The sequence below is a fragment of the Lingula anatina genome, chromosome 1 (assembly GCF_051362555.1).
Source record: "Lingula anatina isolate TDL-2025a chromosome 1, LinAna3.0, whole genome shotgun sequence".
NCBI classification, from domain to species: Eukaryota; Metazoa; Brachiopoda; class Lingulata; order Lingulida; family Lingulidae; genus Lingula; species Lingula anatina.
The window spans coordinates 12,546,542-12,570,338 of record NC_141767.1 but is presented as its reverse complement, the minus strand read 5'-3'; the positions used below and the strand labels follow the sequence as shown (position 1 = coordinate 12,570,338).

The window sequence follows — 23,797 nt, the reverse complement described above, 5'->3', positions numbered from 1 at the left end:
AATTTTTTTGTCCCTGCATAAAAAGTTGAAGAGCTTCAGTAGGTTCTGATAATTCACATGTTATATATGAGGTGATGTACCTGAAACATTTTAGGGTAAAAAATTAAGAAGTCATTATTTTGTAAAGAATCAACAGCAAAAAATCTTCGATTCTTGTAGGATGTGTGTGGCCACGAGGGACAACTGAAGGACCTTAAGGATGAAGTGAACAGGTTGAAAGCTTTAGAAAAGGTAAAGTAATGGATCTCTCATGTTGAGAGAATTGTTAAACGAAAATGTTTTTATGCATATCAAATTTCATGTTCTTGGGTTGAAAATGGGATTGAAGTTTTTTACACATTCAATTTTATCCCTATATATTTGATTTATGTGTCCTTTAACCACATTCAGCTAACTGTTAAAAAATATAATTCAGCATAAAAAAATGATAAAAAAGGGGAAATTGTTAAGAAAGATATGTTGTCCTTGAAATACCAGCTTTCACTTTTGGACCAAGATGAAAACTTGGGAGTTGTGCCAAGGTCTAAAAGGCAATTGCCTGTAACAAGGCCCTTTTCCTCTGTAATTTGAGAAGTATTCCTACATGTGACTACATGTAACAAGTGCCTATTATTCTTGCAATATTACACTTATTGATTGGTGCCAGTTAATTAACCCTCATTAATTATGTAAAAGCTCCATGCACTGCTGCCTTCCCTAGGCTTGCTGTGTGCTCTATACACTTGTATATAATAACAGATAAACTCAGAACTGTGAACATTGATTACTGACCAATACTGAGGAAGTAACCTCAGCTTTAGTGGGGAATTATAGATGTACTTAGATATTCTTATATTGCTATGAGAAAAAAGAACTCTTATCCAACAATCAAAATGATTTTGACTCCAGCAGCAAATGTGAAATGAATAAGAGCACAAGCCATTTTATGTGATATATCATCATGTCCACATCTTGAATGGATTTAAGAAAGACTGATTTCATATCAACTGGTGGATGATTTTAGCTCATGCAAAAATTTGCTCTGCCCAAATGCTTTTGACATCTGTTCACTATGTCAGTGAATAGTGAGGGGTGAAGATCGAGCTATTTCTTTGTGGTAATTTCCCTTCTTTCCAATATATATCAACACAAGTATTAGTATACATTTGAAATAATGGAAGACACCATTTATCATTATATCATTATACATTAGTTGTGGTTGTGAACTCAAATGCTCACTCTTTGTTCAGAAAAAAATTTAGTCATATAAAAGGATGTTTCTTTATACATAGTACTTCATATTAACTGTATTTATGCACATGCTTCTTTATAACATTATTATATACATCTTATATTATGTTTTTCATTAATTTTCCTTGCATGTCTATAACATAATTACTCTGAAAAATGCTCTGCAGTAATAAGTAACAGCATGATTTTGTTTGGTTTGTGTCCTTTCCAGGAGACCAGTTCATTGCACAGAGTTTTGTTAGCTAATCACAAGGTAGTGGTTGTATTGGGTGCACATTGTGTTACTTATTGTAGTGGCTGTAGTAATGTTGTCAGTGTGGTGTTGGAGTAGACTGAAGTAGTTTAGGCTTAGAAGTTAGACGAGTTAAGTAGTAGAAGAGTAGCAAGATTGAGTTTGATAGGTTTTAATAGCTGTGGTGGTGGTAGTAAATTAGTGAGAATAATGTGTGTGAACATGTGAGTGTAAATATCTTCTAGCACTTCTAGAACTTTAAATGCTTTCTGAAAAATATGCTGTCTGCAATTATTCCTCCTTTCTGTCATTTTACATGTAGTCTAGATGAATCTGTTGGCATTTGGTGCGGATTATTCTATATGACCTATCAAAATTATTGCCACAGTGTATTTCAGGCACTGTGTGGGTTGAAGACAGCTCTGTTCACACAACTGTGACATTTGCTGTGAACTTCACTATTGTCTTGTGTGTAGAGTGTTACCTAGTAATAGTGTTCTATACATGAACTGTGTGATGACTGCAGTAGATCCACCAGCAGTCAGCAAGGTGTATGTGATATTCACCAGTGTGGAGGAGGAGGAGTGGTTGTCACATACACCAAATTACTAATGAGTGGTTTCTGTATTCTACCATGGTCAATGTCTAGAGCAAAGGAGCCAGGTGAAGTGTAGCTCATATTTGTTTTTAGCATCCACTTTGGCATAAAATAGCTGCTGTAACTGGTGGATTTTTACTTGTATCTTTCGAACACATTCCCATCCCCTCTGTTGCTCTGATTGTGCTACCTTGAGCACAAGCCTGGCCGTAGTTTGTATTATGGTAATATGTATATTAGAGTGCATTTCCATAGATTTTTAGATCGATCTATCCCGTGGGGAGTCTCACTAGATTGTTGTCAGCCTGACCGCCTTAAATGTCTGTCCCGCCTACCAAAAGCTGTAAGGGGGTTACAATTAACTTTTGGGCGCGCCCGGCTCTCGGAACCTGACAGCAATTTAGCATGAACCCCTAAGGAGTTAGGTTGATCTGGATAGATCGATCTAAATCTATGGGAACCCAGTCTTAGTCTACTATACAAGGTGTAGTGTGAGTTTGTTAAATAAAGCTTTTGTCTAGCATGTACATTTGTAGTATAGGTACAGTTTTCATGCACTCTAACTTAATAATTTATATACCTATATATCAGCTTCAAACAAATATTCTGGGCTCACTGTCTCATATACTTGATTTTAACCAAAAAGCTAGCAAATTCTTCTTAGATGGATTGAAATTTTTATCAACACTGTGGCAAATTGACTCTTTCTTTGCCACAATAAAATATACCTGGCGTTTTTGTTAGAGTTGATAAGCTGAGCCTAGAACGTGAGCCTAGACGTGATCTTGTCCCTGTTTAAATAAATTTGACAGATTTGGCTTCTGACTATTTGAAGTCTTAAGACTTTGCATGTCTATAATATTTTGTTTGTTAACCATATTGATGTTTATTTTTATTTTTTGTCAATTGTAGGCTTATGACATGCTCCAGGATAATTACAGCAAACTGAGAGAAAATTTCACAATATTATATCAAGGTGTCAAGGTAATTTCCTTTTTTATAATTAACTACTCAAATGATTTTCTTCTGATTCATGTTGATGAATATTTAACTACATTTAAACACTTTTATAATTACAACTTTCACATTACAATTACCCATGACAGTTTTATTTTAAATCCTGATTAAAGATTGAAAGTGTTATATGGTGTAAATTTTAAAAAAATTGTTTATTTTGATGACTGTAATATACATCTGTATATATGATTGGCCTGCCAGGGTTGGGTAAGTCATGGGTGATGCTGCACTGTATGCTTCCCACATAATAAACTACTGGAGGTGATGTCCTCTGATAGGAAAATCACTTTTGTGTTGCACATTATATAAAGGTTTTTTGCTTGTACAGTTACAGTATGTTAATCACATCCTTTGAGTCCTCATCACTATAAATAGGTACTGTACAAAAAGCAAAGGAAACTACAGAATATAATGTACATTTTAATGGCAATGAGATGATGATAGAAATGAAATATTCTTTATGACTGCTGTTTCAAAGGTTAGATCCAGTGTGAGTGTCAATTTCATTTCCATCATTATCTATATATTATACAACTAGATGAATCAAAACATTCACTTTGATATTTGAGGGCACTGTTCATCCATTAAAAGTGATAATTATATCTGGCAGAATACTATAAGTGAATAAGAGCTAAATTTAATGGGTGAAACTAAATTTTGAAACTGCCCAGTATGGCCCCAAGTTAACTGATATTTTCTATAAACCATGAGATGGGGGAAAACTCACATTGCCAACATTAACAAAGTTTTAAGATGATATTTTGTTTTTAGAAAAATAAATTGTTGACTACTTTCTCTTTTCAGTCAGGAGATGTTAAACTGGAAAATATAACATTACCACCAGACATCCAATCACCAGATAGTAACTTAACTCCAAGAAGTCAAGCCATCGTGGACTTTGTAGACCAGCTTCCATTAGAAGACGTCCCGCTGCTGTCTGCAGTGGCTCCATCTATGAGCTCTCCAGCAGGACCAGGAGTCATTGAAGAAATGGAGTGGAAACAAATTGAAAATACAAACAAGTCTTCCACCTCTAAACTGGCTGAGCTTAGCGACCTGTGGGGCCATATTGAGAAGACCACAGCAGTGAGTTCTGCACCCAGTGAAAGTGGCCCAGCCCCTGCAGTGCCTTCCAGTAAACCCCCAGTTATACCAGGGAAAGCAACACATGCTGATGGAAGTGTTATTGAGGATTCATTTTATCTTCCAAGTACTCAGGTCCCAGAGGGAGATGTTGACAGTGCAGATGAAGCTCCCAGTTTGGCTGAGGACATCCCACTGTCAGGACGGGTACCACCACCTTTACCCAAGTCCAAACCTCCCTCACCACCCACCTCTGGTGTGACTGGCTCTGTGTCTACACCAGCCACACCACCTAAAGGTAGGTCTTGGTTTTCAAACCATGTCATTTTGATCATTTTGAAATAAGCACATAATGGCATATGCAGCAGCTTGTGTTGTAAACTCCCCATGGGGTTAAAATCAGTTTCAGGATTGAATGGGATCATATAGACCAAAAAAAAAAATAAAAATAAAAAATAAAAAAAATAAAATTAAGGTCAGCCAATCTTGTTATGTAAGAATATCTCCTTTTGAACCCAACCTTTATTTTAAATTATACCTTACTGTTTTCATCCAGGTTACAGACCACCAGTACCTCCTAAACCTCCCACTCCCTCCTGGCTGAAGCGTAGGTCCCACATAGACCAGCTGAACCCTGACGTGATCCTCCTGGAGAGAGTCCATGCCAAGGAGATCAAAGACTGGGAGACTAAAGTGGAGGGGTTGGAGAGGAAACTGAAGGTGAGGAGATAAACTTTGTCCTGGGGAAATTTTTCTGCCTATTTTGCCTTTCACAGTGTCTTAATAAAAAGGCTGTTGAGTCTTCTCACTGATATTTGTTTCATATTTTTTCCCTACTTTCCTTAAAGATTTTTTACCATCAAAGAATCAGATGTGGATTCTTTCCATTCATTACCTCCTCAACCATGCATTGCTGCAATTGATAAAAGTGCCTACATGTTGGCACTGAATAAGTTTCTTATCTCTGTTGCTATATCATCATGAAGTTACTGAAATTATGTAAAATGTTTTGTGCTTGTTTTGTAGAACCAAGAGAGTGAACTGAGTCTGTTCAAGGATAGTTTGCCTGCGTCTGGTGCCAAAGGTGCTAGTGATCTGGCCATGTGGAAGGCCAAGGTAAGTTCTTTACTGTTATTGCAATCCAAGTTTATTTTAGTTGAGTGGACCACCATCTTGCCACTTGTTCTGTATGTGCATTGAGTTGCATGTTTCTTAAATTTTGTAAATGGTGCCTAGTAATTATCCAGTAGTATTTTTATTGAACCTCTCTTATTTTGATGAGAGTATACCTGTATGAATATTTTATCATTATTTGTAGTTGAGAGACAGGGAGAGACAGCTTGAAGTCAAAGAGAAAATTGTAAAAGACCAGAGGGATCAGATCTTGAAACTGGAAAAAGAACTTGCGGAAAAGAGAAGAGAACTGACCTTTGCCCAAGAAGAAATTTCTCGCCTGGACAGACTTGTTCGCTCAAAGGTAGGTCATTGAAAAATGTTAAAAGTTCCTTTGTCACAAAACAGTGTTTTTTTCCAGTGAAACATCTAGGTCATGGAATGTTATATTGATTCAATTTTGATGAAACACTATTAGCAAATTCACTTATCATTTGAAAGTTGTAATTGTAACAGTGTTTAAATGTAGTTAAATATGAAAATAACAAGTAATGTTAAGGGTATATTTTTAAACTGAAGATCTAGAAACATTTATCATGATGACTTAAAATTATTTTGTAAACTCCAGAACCTAGTTGGTCCAGACAGCCCCCTGCCTAGTCTCCACAGGATGCAGAGAGAGCGGCTAGCAGACACAGGAAGAACGTCAGAGAAGAACATGCTGGACTGGCTGGAGACAAGCAGGGAGGAACACCAACTCAAGAAAGAGCTGCAGAACAAAGAACAGGAGCTTTTCTCAAAGGTAGCAGCCCATTGATTTTGGTTGTGTTTTATAGGCAGTACACCCACCTTATCATGTAATGTGAATTTATAAGTTAAAGTGAAATTATTTTCTTTTCAAATATTATATCGTTTAGAAATATTGTCTAGTATTTTGCAAATATGTTCAGTTGAATACCTAAATTTGAAAATATGATGCCTTAGATATTTTAGATTCTATCTGCATTGCCTTGGTGCTACTATTCTCAACTTTCACAACAATTTCAATTTATTCATTCAGAATATTGAAATAGACCAACTGAATAAGAAACTCAAAGACAAACAAGAAAAGGTTGAGCGTCTCGAGGCTGAGATGAAGCAGCACAAGACACCAGAAAAGTCTGGTCTGAAGTCTCGGGAAGCCTCGCCTCCAGATGGGTCATTGTCTGCTAAGATTAGTCCCAGTAGAACGGAAGAAGATGGGCAGAGTGTCACTGCACAAGCTCAGTTAGAAGCAGAACAAAAAGAACTGAGAATACGACTCAATAACACTTTAGAGGAGTTAAGAGATAAGGTATAATATTAAATCTGTTTGGATTTCTTTTAGGAAATGACCCTGTTGTCAATCTATATTATGAAAATAATTGTTTATAAGAAAATAGGTTTCTTTGATTACTTGATTGTTTGTATCAAAACCAACTACTAAAATAAATTAAGATGCCAGCTCACATGGTATTTGAACGATAATTATGTTCTTAGTGATATTTATTGTTCATAACAGAAAGAAGAGCTATCCAAAGCCAACAATACCATGACACCTTTGAAAGCCAAAGTTACAAGATTGGCCAAAAAATGCAAGCAGAAGGTAGGGCATTAGATTTTATTTGACATGTGGAATTTGCATTTGCATGTTATTTATATTCATGAGTTAATGTAGGTTTTGAATGCATAAAATGTAAATCCTAAATGCATTTGTCACTTGTAATGTTGTATGGCCTGATTGCTGCATTTTCTATGCACATCTGTTTGATATGCACTTGAATGCAGTTACCCCTGTTTAACTGCATATAGACTGATAAAAATAAACTGTGATTGAGAAGGTTTCCTAGTGAATTAACATCTTGCATTCCTTTCAAAATAATAACCCCTGTAGTGTTTTGCCACCTAAAGACACTGCATGTAAATAGCTAGTGTGATGAGTTCTATATTTGATTAGGACAACCTTCTGCATCGAGCTGCTAAAGACATGAGTAATTGTGGAATGCATGGCCGCCTTGTTTCCAAGATAGAGCATGAGCTGGAAACTTCAAGTAATGGCAGTGATAGACGTTCTTCAGAGAAGGTGAGATGCAGTTGGGTTATTCCAAAAAAAAAAAAAAAAGTCACTCTGAGCCATGTCATTGATGTACACTTTTTTGTCATTTGCATACATTCTGCCATACCCCATTATTCAGGCTGTTTTATACTGTAGTGTGAAAGGAAATTAACAATAATTAAAAATGATATAAGACAGTTCTGCAAATGTGACATAGAGTGTGTGCTCATTTTTTTTTGTGTGTAAAGACACAGTTTGACTTTGTTGATACCCTCGGCATCCTTAAGATAACTGACAGTTTATAGTTTTACTTGATGGAATGCAACAAAGTTGAGTTTTGTTTGATAGAAGAGAATAATTAATTGTATTGTATATCTACCATGTAGAGGTCTTGAAATGCATGTTTCACTTAATTTTCACTTAAGATTAAAGTTTTTCACATTTATTAACAGTGAAAATCTTTGGGGCCATTTTTTTTATTTAGACGATTTATTTATTGAAATGAATTTTATCAAATTTGCCTGTGATATTTTGCATTGTACTGTATCATGCCTTTAAAAGTTCTACTTGTACTAGACACCCTGAATTAAATACTAATGGTACATTTCAGTTTTCAAGCTGCAGCTCCAGTCCACCAAAAAAGGCAAAAAAGTCCAACACCAAGAATGACAGCCATGACCACCAGACAACAGATGACCAGACTGAGATGGACAGTATGGTGTGGTCACTGGATGACCATTCTGACCACTCGGGAGAAACATCAGTGGCCACAGCTAGTGACTTTGATGACCTACCTTACACCACGAGAGTGAAATCAAAGCACGGCCAGCTGAATAATGAAAGAATAAAGAGACATCCAACAGAACCGCACCAGAGGACATCAGAGAAAAAGAGAAAATCAAAACATGGCAAGCAAAAGCCACACGGAGGTGAAGACACAGATTTGTTTAGAGCAGTTTCTGACTACAGACCTGAACTTTTTTCACAAAGCAGGCATCCAAATTTAGAATTGCCACTTAAAGAGGGGGAGCTAGTGCAGGTGCTAGGTATGAGGAAAAATTAAATAAAATTATTTGCAGTTTTATATTATTTAGAGAAACTGTTGCCAAGTAATTATATTTAATATATTGTGTTTGAAAAGTGGAACAACCTAGAAAAAATGTATTAAAATTTTAATTTTTTACCTGACTTAATTCTATTTATAGTTTGAAGTGGATATAGTTGTTTGCTAAGCAAATTGGCCAAATTATTAATATCCTATGCTTTAGGCCCACCAGACCAGGATGGTTATTATGAGACAAGGCTTGGAGGACGTGTTGGGCTGGTCCCTGCTTCCTATCTCCAGCCAGTCTATACTGAGAGAACTGTGGATGACACCAGGAGAGAGAGGAGCAGGCCAGGGGAACTGGTATGTGAACCACTGGGAGATCCAATGGGGACCAGTTTTTCTACCTATCAAACCACCTTTAAAGCAATTAACCATGAAATTTAAAGCAATAGTTTAGAATCTTTTAAACAAATATAATTGTGTTTCAGTTATTGCAAATATTAAATAGGAAAATAGATAATTCTTCAAATACTTTTATATTGAATTTTTGTAGAATTGATACACAAGGAGAGTATAAAATGGCACTTTGCTATATAACCTAGTGTATGAAAATACATAAAGCAGCTTGGCATGTGGGACTGTTACATCACATTGGAAAGATTTAAGCCCTGAACATCATCATCATCATCATCATGATCTATATCCCTGTAATGTGTTTTTGTGCTTGCTTCAGGCATTGCCGTCTCACCTTGACACAAGTCCTGAGCAGATCCTGGGGATGCATAGTGCCTTAGAACAAGCCTTCCACCCAGGACCTTACCCCATTGGCCACGGGTTTGAGACAGGAGACAACATGGTGGAGCAGCAACTGCCAGTCAACCTGGCTCTATCACTGAGCCAAAGCTTACAGTTGCCTCCCCCTTCCATCATGAACCAAAACATGTCTCCTTTCAACCAGTTACAACCACAACAACAGCAGACTGCCAATGGGCAGTCATCTTTGGGGAATTATTTGCAAACAGTGCCATCAAATGATTTAGTTTCTCCAAATGGTGCAAGCCTGAGAAATGGACTGGGCCATGTGGATCAGCAGCAGGCTTACAGTGGTCTTTCTGGTTCAAACTTTCCATTGAATTCAAACAACACTGATAGAAGATCTAATAACTCTTACCACCCAACCACTAGATCTAGAGTCAGCCAGAGGACTGCAGGTATGGTATATTGATTTTTCCCCTTTTTAAGTTTTGTAATTGTATTTGTTCTCTATCTTATCTGATATCAGTATTTCCTTCTGAACCTAAGATCCTTAAACGATCTGTGAAAATCCTGGTTAAGATACTTTTAACATAAATTATCAAAGAAAACAAAAATTAATGTCATGAGAACATTGGAGAATTATCTCTAAAATGGTGAAGTTAAGCCTAAAACAATGAACTAATTGTTCCTTCCAGGTAATCCTGATCCTCCCAGTCAGTTCTCTATGGAACAAATTCTCAGTGACCTCAGTGTTCTGCTGAGCTGGCAGCCTCCTGAGATGGATGAGTTTGGAAGAAACAATGACTCCATAGTCAAAGGATACAAGGTAGATCTAAATATCAGAATATCTTTCTTGAAGAGTCTTTATGTCATTAATTTGGAGTCTTTTTGACTCAGATTCTTTTAAATAAATGATATATTAAATTTGAATATTATATTTTTAAAAAGTATTAAATCCATGAATGAAACATTTTTCAACTCTTTTTGGGTTAGATTTTTTAATGCATACCGTTTTGTTGTGAATCCATGAAAACCTATTGTTCTCATTATATTCTTTAAAAATATATATACATAAATATATATGTTATTGTATTGTAGATTCTTGTCAATGGTCGTGAGGCAGAGGTGGTCAGGAGTCCACATCAGTGCAAGGTGCTTATAGAGAACCAGAACTTGCGCCGACCAGTGCAGTTCAGCATACAAACTCTGGCAGAGAATGGACGCATGTCTGCCACCACTGATCTCATGCTTGGGGAGTTTCCTCGTGCAGCATCTCGTAATAGTATGCCACCACACTCAGCCACTGAGGAGGATGGGGACGTGGATGATGACGATGATGTAGCCTCGTTTGTGTCTAATGATGATCATTACAGGAAAGGAGAGAGAAGAATTGTAAGTGTCTTGGTACAGAAATGGTGTTTATAGGAAGAGATTGATGTCTTTCAAGCACATCTCACAAATACTGTTTTACAACAAAAAAATCTACATAAACTTAGAGTCCACTGTATATATAATTATGACTTTTAGTATGCTCCTTCACTGCTGCTTTCACATGTCAACTCTTCTTTGTCTTTTATAAACATCATAATCAAGTGAAGAAATATAAATAAGTGTAATAGCATATTAATTTTGTTTGATATTTGCTTCAGTTTGTAGCTGTATATGACTACATACCTTCTCGGCAGTCCCCAAACAAAGTCTCTGCATATGAATTGGTCATTAAGGCAGGGGATGTTATTACAACATTTGGTCTCCAAAGAGCCGATGGTTTCTTCTTTGCTGAGGTAGGTTGTGGGTGCAGGTTTGTGAAGAATACTCACAGGGCCACATATATATAGCCATTTGTATGGAAATCAGCATAAAGATTAAAGAATTTATTCAACACATAGCAAATACATGACTGTTTAAAATTATAATTTTTGTCTTCAAAGATGCCAAAATGATGTGAAATAATTTACTATAGATGCTGTCTGCTTCCAGGTAAATGGCAGGAGAGGTTTAGTACCTGCAAGCTTCATTGAGGAATTTAGCGCAATTCAAAAATCAAATTCTAATTTGGTCAGCAGGAAAGCTGGTAAATTGTCCAGTCACAAAAACAGTGAGCATTCTTCTTCTGAGCAGAGTAACGTGTCTACAGGAAGTAGGTCTAAGGGACAACCAAAGAGGATGGAGAAATACAAGGATACACGGTTGTAGAGTGTATCCTTGTATTAAAAATGATATCAGACAAGAGAGGTGCAAAACTGAGACTATAAAGACTATGACAAAGCATCAGGGAGTGATTTGTCAGTTTCAATGAGATGTCTTGTACATTCGTGGATCAGTCATTGAACTTCATTTTCGCAGTGTTGATTTAGCAGAAAATATGATATACATATATACCTTAATGAGACTACCTAGATTTTGCTCAAATTTGCACAAGGTGAAATGTTCCCAATGTCAGGTTGACAACCCTTAATGAAATGAGATGTGGATTATCCATTCTCATTTTTTATATAATGGCAGATCTTATTTTAAAAAAATGCCTTTTGAGATTGGAGATCAAAACACAGGGTTAGATTATGAGAGATTATGGTAAATTGTTTTTGAGATTGGATGCCAAGGATAAGGGCTCATACAATGTATCATATTGACAATTGGTCAGTTATTTGGGGAGCAAGAATTCAGGGTCAATCAATTTTATTTACCAAGGATGAAGGGTTAACCCAAATTGGTGCTGAAAATTAGGTATTAATGTTGTCTTCAGCTCTATTGCATATCTCTTTGTTGTATATAGAATTAGGATTTGTAATCTAGGATTGATGCTCTAGGCAGTTATTTATTATCTAGTGTTATATATTTTTTACTTCATGTGTAAATTTATGTTGATATTTATATGCAAAGCAAGCATTTCTGGCCAGATTTGATGGCAAACGGTTTTGTCTCATAAATTACAAGTTTTAAGTGAGCCAAGAACACACTATTTATTTATCATGTTATGGTTTAATATACTGATATCAGATTTTTATTGTTACTTTGTATAAAGCCTTTTACTAGCTCTTCTTACATGGAAGGTTTATCTGCACACTATAAAAGTTGTCACAATCAAGATCTAAATCGAACTTTTGCTAAGATATGTTCATATATTTGTAGGGTAGCTTTATCTGCATTGACACCCTCTAGCATGTTCCCATCCGTCCTATCATTCTTACGAATTTTTTTAAATACCATTTTTACAATCAACACTGCCATTATTTTCATACATTTCCTCCATAAGCTACCATTGTGTTACCATACATGTTATGGTTCAGGATTTATTTCTAGGCTCACCCAGTTGGGATCTATGAGTTGTGAGAATATTTATATTTTTTATTACCTTTGGTTATTTTTCAAAGTTATTGACATTGCATAAACAATAAAGTCAAGCTATGTTGCTTTTTAACCAACTTTGGCTCGAGTCCATAGATAAGTAAATCACGCACATCAAATAAAAATAATTATCTATTATTTTATTTTCTAAAAGCAATCTATATTTTACCAATATGGTGACATGAGGTATATACAAATGAGAGTGACAAGAATAATGTCAGTTTCTTTTCAATTTACCATCTGTTATGATTTTCTTTTTTAAATTCAGAGCAAATGCAACTCTTTATAGAGGTTACATGGTCAAAAAACTAACAGAGATCAACTATGGAAATTACTGGAAGAATTCAATAACTGAAGTTGTTGCTTCTAAAAAAAATTAAATTACACTCATTTCAATACAAAAAAATAAATAAATAAATAAATAAATAAAAGATTTCAATATATTGGTAAACAATTTCCATTCTTTACAGCATTACTCAATATATCACATATTCACTACAGTACACACAAGTTCATACATATTCCTTGGCTACCCGTTCAGATCCAGCTTGCAGTAGACAAGATTCAGATTCTACACAGGAATATCCTAGCCTGTGCACGTGCATTATAATTGTGTCTCCTCACAAATCTGCACTCATCTTGGTGTGAGATTGGGCTACTCTTACTGTGAGCAGGGTCACCCGCAGCCCCTTCCGTGTCAGTGGAATATTTGCTCTATCCAATCTGATATATCATCTACAGAGTTGGAAAAATTTTTGCTATAACCTAGATACTCCATGGAAAAGTTTTTCATTCAGTGTGCACACCTAAAGGTGTTGGTGCTTCATCAATTCTTGCACGCTTGGTGGTGGCCTTCTTTTTACTTGTCTTGTCGTCTTTACTTGAGGAAGTACCACTTTTGTGAGGCTGGTTTTGAACATAGCGTGTCACTGTGGAGACGCCATCAACAAACCGGGTTTTGAACAGGACATTGGCGTTGTTGAACATACCATCTTTAAGTGAGACTATAATGAACTGTAAGTAAAAGAATTACAATGTTACACAAATTTGAAGATGTGAACATTACCTAAAATGTGCAAAATCACAGTTTCTTAAGATACTGCTGGTAGACTGCTTTTACTGAAGGTATTGTAAAGGTACCCTTCATATTTAAGATATTACGTGCAAATGATTTGAAAATAAAACTGTAAAACATTTTTTGAAAACCACAAGAACAAAGTAGAACATCTAATCACTTCAGTTCAAGTTTGTGTTACCTGTGAGTGTTTGAAGTGGGTCCTCAGCATCTGTCCAATGTTCTGTGTGTGACTGGAGTCAAGAGCAGCGTCCACCTCGTCTAGAATGTACAGCGGGGCTGGCTTGAACAACAGCAGTGACAAGATCAGGGACAGGGCTACCAGAGACCTGGAATTATAAACCAGAGAGATATGTTCAAGTATGAAGGCAATTCTTTGGGGGTAAGGTTTGTATATTGGCATCACGTGTCAAAACCATACAAGTATCAGATTTATATAAAATGACACCAAAACTCTTACAATTTCTATATTAAACATGACCGTTTTCTTTCACAAATGAATGCTTTGATGTTGCCATCAAGGCTGACATAAAATATCAAAAGTTTTGTATATATCAAACATAATGATGCATTAAAAAAAGTCCAGCACAGACCTCTGTCCTCCACTGAGTTCTGTGAGGGACTCCTTCCACTGACATTTCTCTCCAAATGCCACTTTCACCTCTAGACCGTCCAGAACACCCAGCCCTTCAGGTGGCGCCAGCTTGGCCTTGGCTCCCACCAGCAGCGTGGAGAAGATGGAACCAAAGTCCTGGAAGACATAGGCAGTTCAGATATGATACGTAAACTAAACATCTACATCAAGTTGTATCCATAAAAGAAAATAATTGAAAGATATGCACATAAATGACTCTGAATCTCATGTTTGAAACACACACAAAAAGTTTCACAAATACAAAATTTTTCCTACAAATCTCAATAAAAGTAAGCTGTATTTCTTTATACAATTCATACATCAACTGTTTGCATAAAATTTAAAAACTAACTGGATGCCCATCATCAGAGTGATTTACAAACAACCAACATACTTTGTTAACTTGTTCATACGCTTTCTTCAGGGCTTCATTTTTCTTCTCATCCAGTTCAGCTATAACAGCAGCAATCTTGGCCTTGTCATTGAGAACCATCTTTCTTTTCTTGATCAGGTCATTGTACTGAGCAAGGAAATACATAAGAAACATCAAAATACTCTGAAGTACAGTATATTGCACAAAACCCCGAATCTGTAAAGCGATAGTGTAAAGCGATTTTTCAAGTCTGAATGAAACCAGTAATATGTTAACTGACAAGTATATTTCTTAACATTAGGCAAAAAAGCCCCAAGCAAAATGGAGATCCCCATGTAATTTGGGCACTCAGTGATCACTTATGTCAGATGCAGTTTATCAGGTTTAAAAAAGCAGTCTTTTACTAAATCCATGCAGGGCAGGAAGCATGCTACGGTGCACTGCCATATGCTTTTTCTCTAAATTTTAAGCAAGACTAGTGAAGTAATTTAAATAATCTATTCCTATAATAGTCAATCTGGTTAAATAGCTAGTAACTGATCTGATGGCATCAGTAACAGTCACTTCTTCACTTGCCTGTTCTTCTGCTTTCCCCAGCATATTCATGGCCCTCATGTTCACATTCTTGGAGAGCTTATCCTTGGTCTCCTGCAGTTTCTGGATCCTACGGCCAGCCTCTTTGGGGTCATTTGCCTTGAAGTCATAAGCTGTGTTTGCCTGCCCAAAATATTTCTTCTCGTCGGCAATCCATTCATACTGCTGCAGCATTTGTTCGACCTGTGATCAAGAAAGAGATTAGCACCAAAACATACATTGGATTTATCTCAACATTGAACAATACAATGGCAGCAGAAACCAACATAAGAGAGCAAACAACCTCAGATCTGTGAATACAATTCCTAAGAAGTACATTTCACAGATTAGGCATTTGACACTTTCTCTGTGCACTTTCACATTAAAACATAGTTTATCACCTAATCACACAGTAATTTCAAACAGAAACAACAAAACTGAACTTTTTTCTTCCAATGCTTATGATAAATTTGACCCAAGGACTCACCAGTTTAGCTGCATCTTTGGATTCCCTGTTGTGCTTGGCAATCTTGTGTTCCATCTCCTGCATCTTCAGCTGTGTGGCGTTGGTCTCCTTCTGCAGGTTTTTCTGCTCTGTGTGTTTGGCACTTATCTCCTTGTTTCTAGCCTTCAACAGTTCCTTCTGCTTGTTCACCTCGGCCTGGGCTTCCTTAACTGCAGCCTAAAATAATAATAATAAAATAAAAAACATGAATGTAAATCCACGGGTTAAAGTGATTTGCTTAATGGCCAAAGTTACCTTGTAAGACAGTTAAATAATCTCACAATATTAAAAGCTAAACCTCATTCCTAGACCTAAAGCAGTATCAGCTTTTCCCCTCGTTCTTTTTATCTGGCCTAGGCCTATTTCTCACCTTATGCTGTGCAGCAACTTCTTGTAACTGTTCTAGTTGCTCCTCAATTCCTTTGATGGCTTCGTCCACTGCCTTCAGTTGGTCTTCATATCCAGCTATTTCCTTCTCCAGTTCTTCACACTCCAGCTTTAAGCTGTCATGATCCTGAAAATAAGGCAAGTTTTATATTTTAGGCTCTATCCTTAACAGCTCTTTTTCTTCTTTCTATTTTCTATAATGGACATATATCCAACTTCTAGAATTATGCACTAGACTGTGATGATAATCCCTTTGTAATCTTTCTCATTGCGCTAACCTTGTCCCAATCTAAAGAAACTCAGGCATAGAGGGAAATAAGGTTGTGCTGTGTCTCTGCAAAAGTAATTAATAAGAGGAAAAGATAATTATAATTACGTATTTACCAATAATACTAAGGATACATCCCCTCACATCATTCTATATGTACCTGCTGTTTTTCCTTCAGTTTTTTGCTAGACTCTTCTGCATTTTTCTTGGCCTTCTCAAGAGCCTTTTCTGATTCTTTCAATTCCTTTTCCCTAATAGACTTGGCATTCTTGATCTTGTCCTCAAGTTCTTTCACCTTTTTTGTGGCTTTGTCCTGGGTTTCTTTGGCCTTCTTCAACGTGGCCTCTTGTTCATCTATCAATTCAATATAAAATCAGAATACAATATTTACCCAACATCTCATTTTCTCTTTTACTAAATAGAATAGTAGACATATCTTTAAAGCATACATGAGTTGCTGAATACAATGTGAAGTATTAATATATACAAGTTTATATATAGCAAGCAGAAGACAACTCCATCTAACTAAGAATATAATATATTTAAACAATAATGTACCAATGGAGCTCTGGAGAGCATTGATATCCTCTAGCTGCTGATGATGTGTTCCCTGTTCCAGTCTTGCTTTGACCAGTTCAGCCTCATGAACCTTGAGGTCATATTGCTGCTTTAGTTTCTGATATCTGGAACAAATGCAATTGTTCATGTCAGAAACAAGAAATAAACTTGAACTTAACTTGGATAAGGGTAATTTTGCAGGATCAGGAACTGAAGAACCTAATAAAAACAACATATTTCGGTCCTCCCAACCCGATCCCCATTATTAATACAATATGCAATTTACATTCTAAACTATTTTCATATAAAAAGGATAAGAGAATCCCTGCTGTGAATATTATCAGATAAGATGGCACTTCTTAATTTCTTAACTTCTTTATGACACAAAGAAATTTCAGGCCCTGTCAATTCCAAAATGCATCTGTATATTTGCACAGGAAATCAAACTTACTGATCAGCAACTTTAGCAAGTGACTGCAACTCTTTCTCCACAGCATCCAGCTCCTTCTCTTTGGTGGCCAGTATGCCAGCTGCCTCCTGGATCTCCTGAAGCTTCACCAGGATAGAACTAGTCTGGGCACGGGCACCTGGGGGAGAATTTATCATTTTTTACCTGGTACACTTAAAGACAATGAAAACTTATTTGAACAAAAAAAAAAAAAATAAATAAAAAAATCATAGAAGTGCATAGACTGGCAGCACTGCCTTTAAAACACATCTCAGGAGTAAAACTTTTGTCTCAAATGATAAATAAGTATAACTCATAAATTTTAAAAGTATAAATATGGCCCAGTTTAAAATTCATTTAAAAAACTTCAATTACATCAATATTCACCTTGCCATTTCATAACCTTGTTCATTTTGGGAGAATCTTTATCCCATCAGACCACTCACCTCCAGTCAGCAATCCAGATGGATCAAAAGAGTCTCCATCCAAGGTGACAGACTTTTTCAGCACCTTTTCATCATACGTGACCTTCTTGGCTGTGTTCATGTCAGTGCAGACAAAGGCAGAGCCAAACACAAACTCCATAGCCTTCTGGAGATCCTTCTCATAGCCAACCAGGGACAGGGCAGTGTGAACATTGTCTTTGCCAACCTAGATTTAACATATTCTACATGTAATAACCATATTAAAATAATAATAATAATAATAATAATAATAATAATAATAATAATAATAATAATAAAACAAATCTTACAATGTTTCACTGAAGGAGTTCTGCAGTTTGAAATATTCCAACTTTAAAAATACACAATGTTTTCCAAAGAAATATATATGCACATTGCACAGTCACCCAGGAAAAATAAGTTTAGCATTGGTTTCCTTAAAAGTTTCATATCCCTTGTTTTTTTTTTTCTGGCACTGAAACTATCAGCCAGCACTTACCAGCTCCTCAGCTCTTTTGATGGTTGGAGCATCAATGCTCCTGGCAGAAATCTTGTTGAGTGGAATGATGGTGTAGCGCATCTTTAACTCTCCCTTCTGTAACAGCTTCTTCCCTGTCTGTTCTGTGTCAACTACAATGTTGTAAAGCTGGAACACAGTGATGAACCTTTACTATGCAGAATAGTATTGAATCATAGTTCCCAATGGACCCTGAACACTTAAAAATCACTACTGTGCTTATACTTCTCATAAACAAACCACATGAATATTTTCAAGTTCCCTGCACTGTAAAGTGACTTTTTGACTTTTTAAAGACAACAAACAGTTTTTAACAACTAAAGCAGCATTTTTCATATAAAAAAATTTCACCTTTCCTCCTGCAGTAACCTCTAGAGCAGTTGCCGTGCTGACATCTGGCACCTTTACTAGCTTGCAGACAAGACCATGCACCTTGGACCTGTCAAAGTTCTTCTCAGGGTCTTTGTATTCGAACTGAAGTCTTGGGAATCTGCATAATAAAAATTAATTAAATACCTCACTTAAAATATCTTATTGAAAAATGATAGTGTATATAACCAGGGACCATATCCTTCAAGTTCAATTAAGCCACTGATGCTATACAAATATAGCCTCCTGGGTAACTTTAAAGGGATAATAACTCTTCGTATGAAATCTAATATATTCTGTTTTACCACAAAAACGGCAGTTATAGCTATTATTTTGATATCTGAGCTTTTCTTTAGACCACGTGACCTCCATTGATGGCTATACTCTGCTAAAATCTCTTAAGAGATTTTAACAAAAAAAAACAAACTTTTTAGAAAAAAACCAGGGACTAACTTTGAATGTAAAAATGGATTCATTAACCATTGGTAAGTATGGGAAAATTGTTGTTTACTCCAGGAAAATTCATTTTTTGGCCGAATCGAAGAGTTATTATCCCTTTAAGATCAGAAATAATGAAAATACACTGATGAGACTTTTTTTAGTTTGAATCCCATATTGTCAACACCTACTTGGATTCCAGAGAGTCAACCTTCTGTCTAAGTGACTGGACCTCTTTGGTCAAGTCCCTTCTTCTTTTTTGCAGGTCCTCTTCTTTGTTCTCCTCAAAACCAAGCTTTTTCAGCTCTGCCTGAAAGACCAGGAGATAAGGTAAGCATAACATGCATCCATCATTATTATTTCTCATAATTCACTACATTATGCAATTTTAGGTTGAATTTAATGGTCTTTGGGGAATGTTTCTTTGTGTGTATTACAGTGCCCTAGGGAGAGACATAGGCACTATAGGCAAGCGAAACTGAATAATTTTTCTTACGGAACATTGAAGAAAACTTGCATTCATTTGGAAATTGTTAATCTTTCCCCTTACTTCCAATTTCTGTAGGTTTTTCTCTAGTGCATCATATGCATCTTTGTCCTTCTTGTAGCCTTGCTCAGTCTTCTTCAATTCTGCTTGCTTCTTCTTGATTTCCTGCTGGTTGTGCTTCAGTCTGAAATTTAGAAGAAAATACATAGATATATACATATTAAGAATTTTCAGGCACTTTTTTTGTAATCTCGGCTTTCAGATTTACACACAACATACTAGACTAATGGAATCTGAACAAGCTTATGGTCCATGAAGCATAGCCATATCTGAATAGGATAAAGAAAATGCACAAGCTCTCTACAAACAAAACTCATAAACTAATTATTAACCACTAGGACAATTTCAGTCAAATACAAAGTTTGAGAGGAGACTTACTTCATCTGTGCTTGTTTTGTTTCTGTGTCTGCATTGCTGATGTCATTCTTGGCGGCTGAAAGTCAGAATTAAGATCATCTACTTTACTCCATGGTGTAGAAATATCTAACCAGCAGTTAAAGGACAAACCATAGAACTTATTAAAACATCAGCTTGTGCGGTCATTTTCTGGACTCCCACTTGACTGAAAGTTTCATATAATGCTATGCCTAACCTTAAGCTCACAAAGAACATACATGGTTTATAGGAAGGCTGAGGAGTAAAAATGTTCACTTAATCAGATATATGTTTTGTCTGAAACTATTACCCATGAGCTGGTCAGCCAGAGTGGCAGCCTCTCCTTCATCATTACTGGACAGTCCAGCACTGACTGCATGGAAGTGTTTCTGTGCTGCAACTATGGCCTCCTCATCATCCTTGCTTTGCTGCAGCAGCCTGGAGTAGGTCTCATTAAACTTCTCTAGCTCTTTCTGCTTGGACTTGAGGACTTTCACATCCTGATAAAAATCAGAAAATATTTAAGTTTCAATATACCTCTTTGGTGAAAATATATCTCAAATATACTGCTCCTTGCCATTTAAAGAAAAAATGTTTTTACATATGGCAGTCCATTGAAAGCACATCTTTTCTGCAACAAAAACATTCCCTGAGAACACCAAGTACCTCATCATGCTGCTTAGATGTCTCTTTCTTCTTCTTCTGCTCTGCCTTCAGTGCCTCTTTCTTGTGATCCAGGGCACTCTGGGCCTTAGCCTCCACCTTCTGTCTCTCACTCAGCTCTGTCTCTAGCTCCTCCATTTTACCACCAGACTCCTTAATAAAGAACAATTACAGTGCTTTGGTGCCACTTATTCTTTATGTTTTTACAAATAAACTCAGGAAAAAAAACAAAAAAAAAACAGCAAAATGATTTAAAATTAAATTAAATGCTCCTCTACTTTCAAAACCAAAATGTAGTGGGGTTTGTCATTTTTTGGAAAAATGAAAATAATGAGAAAAGCTTTCCATGTGTCTAATACATAGATCATTCAAGAGGGCAGGTCCATTTATAAACCCAAACAGAATTAGATGGACTTCACAGTGAATGTATGTCCCATGTTTATATTTTAACATAACTGTGTACTAGTCCAAATGTAGGAACCATATACTGACCTCATCCCTTTTCTTTTCCAGTTCAGCTATCTCTTTATTTAGGCCCTCCACAGTCTCTTCAATCTGAAAGAATTAAATATGTGGTACATGATCAAATTCACAAGATCTTCTTATCAAATTTCTCATGTTCCACCCATTTTCACTTATCACTGGTACATTTGATGAGCCATAAAGTAACTTGTCTTTAAATGCAGAAACATCCACATACTGGAAACAGGAGTTTTCATGTTGAAAATGCATACAGTTGCATTTTTCATACTGGCATGTCATGTGTCCAATTCATATAGCTCACCTCCTTTAATCTATCAGTGAATTTCTGCATGGCTTCTTGCATCTCAGCTAGCTGTTCAACTGAACTCTGCTTTGTCTCCTACAAATTTAAAAGATTACATATGTTTTTGTCCTAATGTTTTTATATAAAGAAAAAACACTTTGAAAATGTTGATTTTTTTCCTATCAAACATACATTATTTGATTATTAATTTTGTAAGCAAATGAAATGTAAACCAAAGAAAGAGGAGTTTTACTTCAATGATTTCCAAGAAGACCACTAAGTTTACCTCAGCACACACAAACTTGTAGGCTATATAAAGTTTGTTTAGGTGTTCCAGCTCACGGATAACCTTCTGGTACTCCAGGTAAGACGATCTCTCTTCTTTCAACTTGGTCAGGGTCGGGGTAATCTCTTCAGCTAAGATCTAGAACAAAAGCTAACCTCAAGTTCCTACTGTATAAGCTGTACCATATTCACAACAGCAAGTAAAAACTAATAAGCTGAGAAAAGTGTATTCCCTCCTCACACACACACAAAATAAATAAATAAAAATTAATAATCTCTTCTTAAAATACTGAAAATAATAAAAACTTCATCTGCTTTTATTTTTTATTCTGTGACTTACAGTGTCAATTTCTTTTAGTTTAGCATCCTTCTTTTCAATGGTTCTCTGAGCTGATTCCTTCTTGCTCTCATACAGTCTGGTCCCAGCTGCTTCTTCTATCATTGAGAGAATCTGAATAGGGATTAAATATGTTATCTTACAAAGAGATCAGAATATCTGTTTGAAACATTGTAGCAAACAAATATTTAAATACATGCACTTACCCTGAAGAACCCAGTCTCAAAATGTAGTACACACCAAGTTTAAAAAATGGGCTTTATACTATATAGTTTTTAACACAAGTTAGGCTGACATATACTGCATCACTGCACTAACTAGATGGTTTTTAATTTAATAGTATTGCATATGAGTTTCTAACACTGGTAACCTTCTACAACAGTCTTACCTCTGGTGGTTTCATGTTTAAAACTTTGGTGATCCTCCCTTGCATGATGAGGAAATGTGGGTTGTTGACGTTGAGCTGCACAGAGCGAAACAAGTCCTGGACTCTGATGTTATTTGCATTGCTGCCATTGATCAGATATTTATTACGCCCACCAACCACAACCTGCATAAGTTTTAAGGAATATAGAAAGAGCAAATTCTAAAATACGTTACTTATTTTCATCAAAAAGAATGACAACTATGTTAAAATGATTGAATTCCGTCTGCTTTTGCTCATTAATATGAATATAACATATTTTCTAAGAAAAAAAGTGTTGCATTAGGCAAAAGTATTTCACTACAGCATAGGCCAAAGCAGAAGAAACAAACCTGTCTAGTCACAGTCAATTCATCATACTGCTCATATCCAAGCGGACTTTGTTTTTTGTCACTGTTGTCAAAGATGATACTGACAGTAGCTTTGGTCACTCCTGCCTGACCATTTTTATAAACCAGTTCTTGAAGATTTGTGGCCCGGACCTGACAAAAGATAAATTGTCATAACAGTATATAAAAAATAAATTACTAAACAAGTAGTGTATGTCATGATCAAGCAGATATTTCATTTAAAGCCACTTTCACTACTAGTCATGACATGCCTTAAAATTTGATGCACTTGTCCTTCCAAGTTTTAGTAGTCTGAAGGTTTGATATTGTACATCTCTATGCAATTACTAGTATTTCTTTAGCAAATGAAGTGTTCCCTAAATTTTATGAATCTGACATTAATTGATTAGACTGCCGAACTGAAGAAGCTATAGTATTACCATATCCCTGAATAAGTTTGTAATGCAATAACCTGGCAATAACAGTTACTACACATTGTACAAACTGGGTATAGAGTGATGTCAAAAGATTTCACGAGGAGTAGAAGTGAACTGACAACAGTATAATATGCCGGTAGGGTGGAAAAAAATCCAGTTGGACTTATATTAAAACACACTGCTCTTCCAAATTTACAATCAAATAATTATTTTAAATTTATTTACCTGATCAAGTTTAGAAATTCCAAGTACAAAGCAAATGGAATCCAAAATGTTTGACTTTCCACTTCCATTCAAACCAGTGATGGCATTGAACTGCTCATCAAAGCCGGTGATTTCTGTACGCTGAGCGTAAGATTTAAACCCGTCTAACACGACTGATTTGATAAACATTATTTACGATTGAATGCAGTGTATATCAAAACAATTTATAAATAAATTCCATTAGATTATGTTTGTAAACAACAGTTTCTCGAAACACCAAGTCCAAAATGTGGCGCCGAAAGATTCAGTTGGCTATTGATGCGCATGCGTGTATTTAAAATTA

At 36.0% G+C, this 23,797-nt stretch overlaps 2 protein-coding genes across 5 annotated transcripts in view; one reads left to right on the top strand and one right to left on the bottom strand.

Annotated features, from left to right (window-relative positions):
• Positions 1-12,576, top strand: part of LOC106170585 (uncharacterized) — a 37,874-nt gene extending 25,298 nt beyond the window's left edge. For 2 of the 4 annotated variants that reach the window (XM_087000033.1, XM_087000032.1), the window contains exons 27-44: positions 160-231; positions 1,442-1,483; positions 2,973-3,044; positions 3,882-4,458; positions 4,717-4,880; positions 5,187-5,276; positions 5,479-5,637; positions 5,902-6,075; positions 6,334-6,606; positions 6,814-6,897; positions 7,249-7,374; positions 7,958-8,393; positions 8,616-8,755; positions 9,129-9,606; positions 9,847-9,977; positions 10,250-10,543; positions 10,801-10,935; positions 11,132-12,576. In XM_087000033.1, the coding sequence (XP_086856159.1) occupies positions 160-231; positions 1,442-1,483; positions 2,973-3,044; positions 3,882-4,458; positions 4,717-4,880; positions 5,187-5,276; positions 5,479-5,637; positions 5,902-6,075; positions 6,334-6,606; positions 6,814-6,897; positions 7,249-7,374; positions 7,958-8,393; positions 8,616-8,755; positions 9,129-9,606; positions 9,847-9,977; positions 10,250-10,543; positions 10,801-10,935; positions 11,132-11,347 (3,663 nt within the window). In that variant the 3' untranslated portion in view covers positions 11,348-12,576. The remainder of the gene's footprint in view (positions 1-159; positions 232-1,441; positions 1,484-2,972; positions 3,045-3,881; positions 4,459-4,716; positions 4,881-5,186; positions 5,277-5,478; positions 5,638-5,901; positions 6,076-6,333; positions 6,607-6,813; positions 6,898-7,248; positions 7,375-7,957; positions 8,394-8,615; positions 8,756-9,128; positions 9,607-9,846; positions 9,978-10,249; positions 10,544-10,800; positions 10,936-11,131) is intronic. The other 2 variants (XM_087000034.1, XM_087000035.1) reach the window with 2 other exon arrangements.
• Positions 12,577-12,618: 42 nt separating this feature from the next.
• Positions 12,619-23,783, bottom strand: LOC106165728 (structural maintenance of chromosomes protein 2-like). The gene is made up of 25 exons (XM_013544054.2): positions 23,476-23,783; positions 22,817-22,966; positions 22,449-22,610; positions 22,064-22,174; positions 21,725-21,862; positions 21,457-21,534; positions 21,165-21,227; positions 20,676-20,825; positions 20,320-20,509; positions 20,013-20,067; positions 19,638-19,758; positions 19,279-19,397; positions 18,632-18,770; positions 18,263-18,409; positions 17,767-17,971; positions 17,324-17,459; positions 16,873-16,997; positions 16,475-16,668; positions 16,030-16,173; positions 15,642-15,836; positions 15,158-15,358; positions 14,603-14,728; positions 14,168-14,325; positions 13,756-13,903; positions 12,619-13,513 (listed from the first exon to the last, which is right to left on the bottom strand). The coding sequence occupies exons 1-25, from the start codon at positions 23,641-23,643 to the stop codon at positions 13,289-13,291; spliced, it is 3,648 nt and encodes a 1,215-aa protein (XP_013399508.2). The 5' UTR covers positions 23,644-23,783; the 3' UTR covers positions 12,619-13,288.
• Between the last annotated feature and the right edge of the window lie 14 nt (positions 23,784-23,797).

Bases quoted from the DNA above. Each gene is read 5' to 3' on its own strand.
- LOC106165728 (XM_013544054.2), bottom strand. From the start codon at position 23,643: ATGTTTATCAAATCAGTCGTGTTAGACGGGTTTAAATCTTACGCTCAG. The intron at 21,863-22,063 runs GTAAGTCACAGA...CTTTTGTTCTAG, and splicing joins AACTAAAAGAAATTGACACT to ATCTTAGCTGAAGAGATTAC. The intron at 18,771-19,278 runs GTAGGTGTTGAC...TTTATTATGCAG, and splicing joins GTTGACTCTCTGGAATCCAA to ATTCCCAAGACTTCAGTTCG.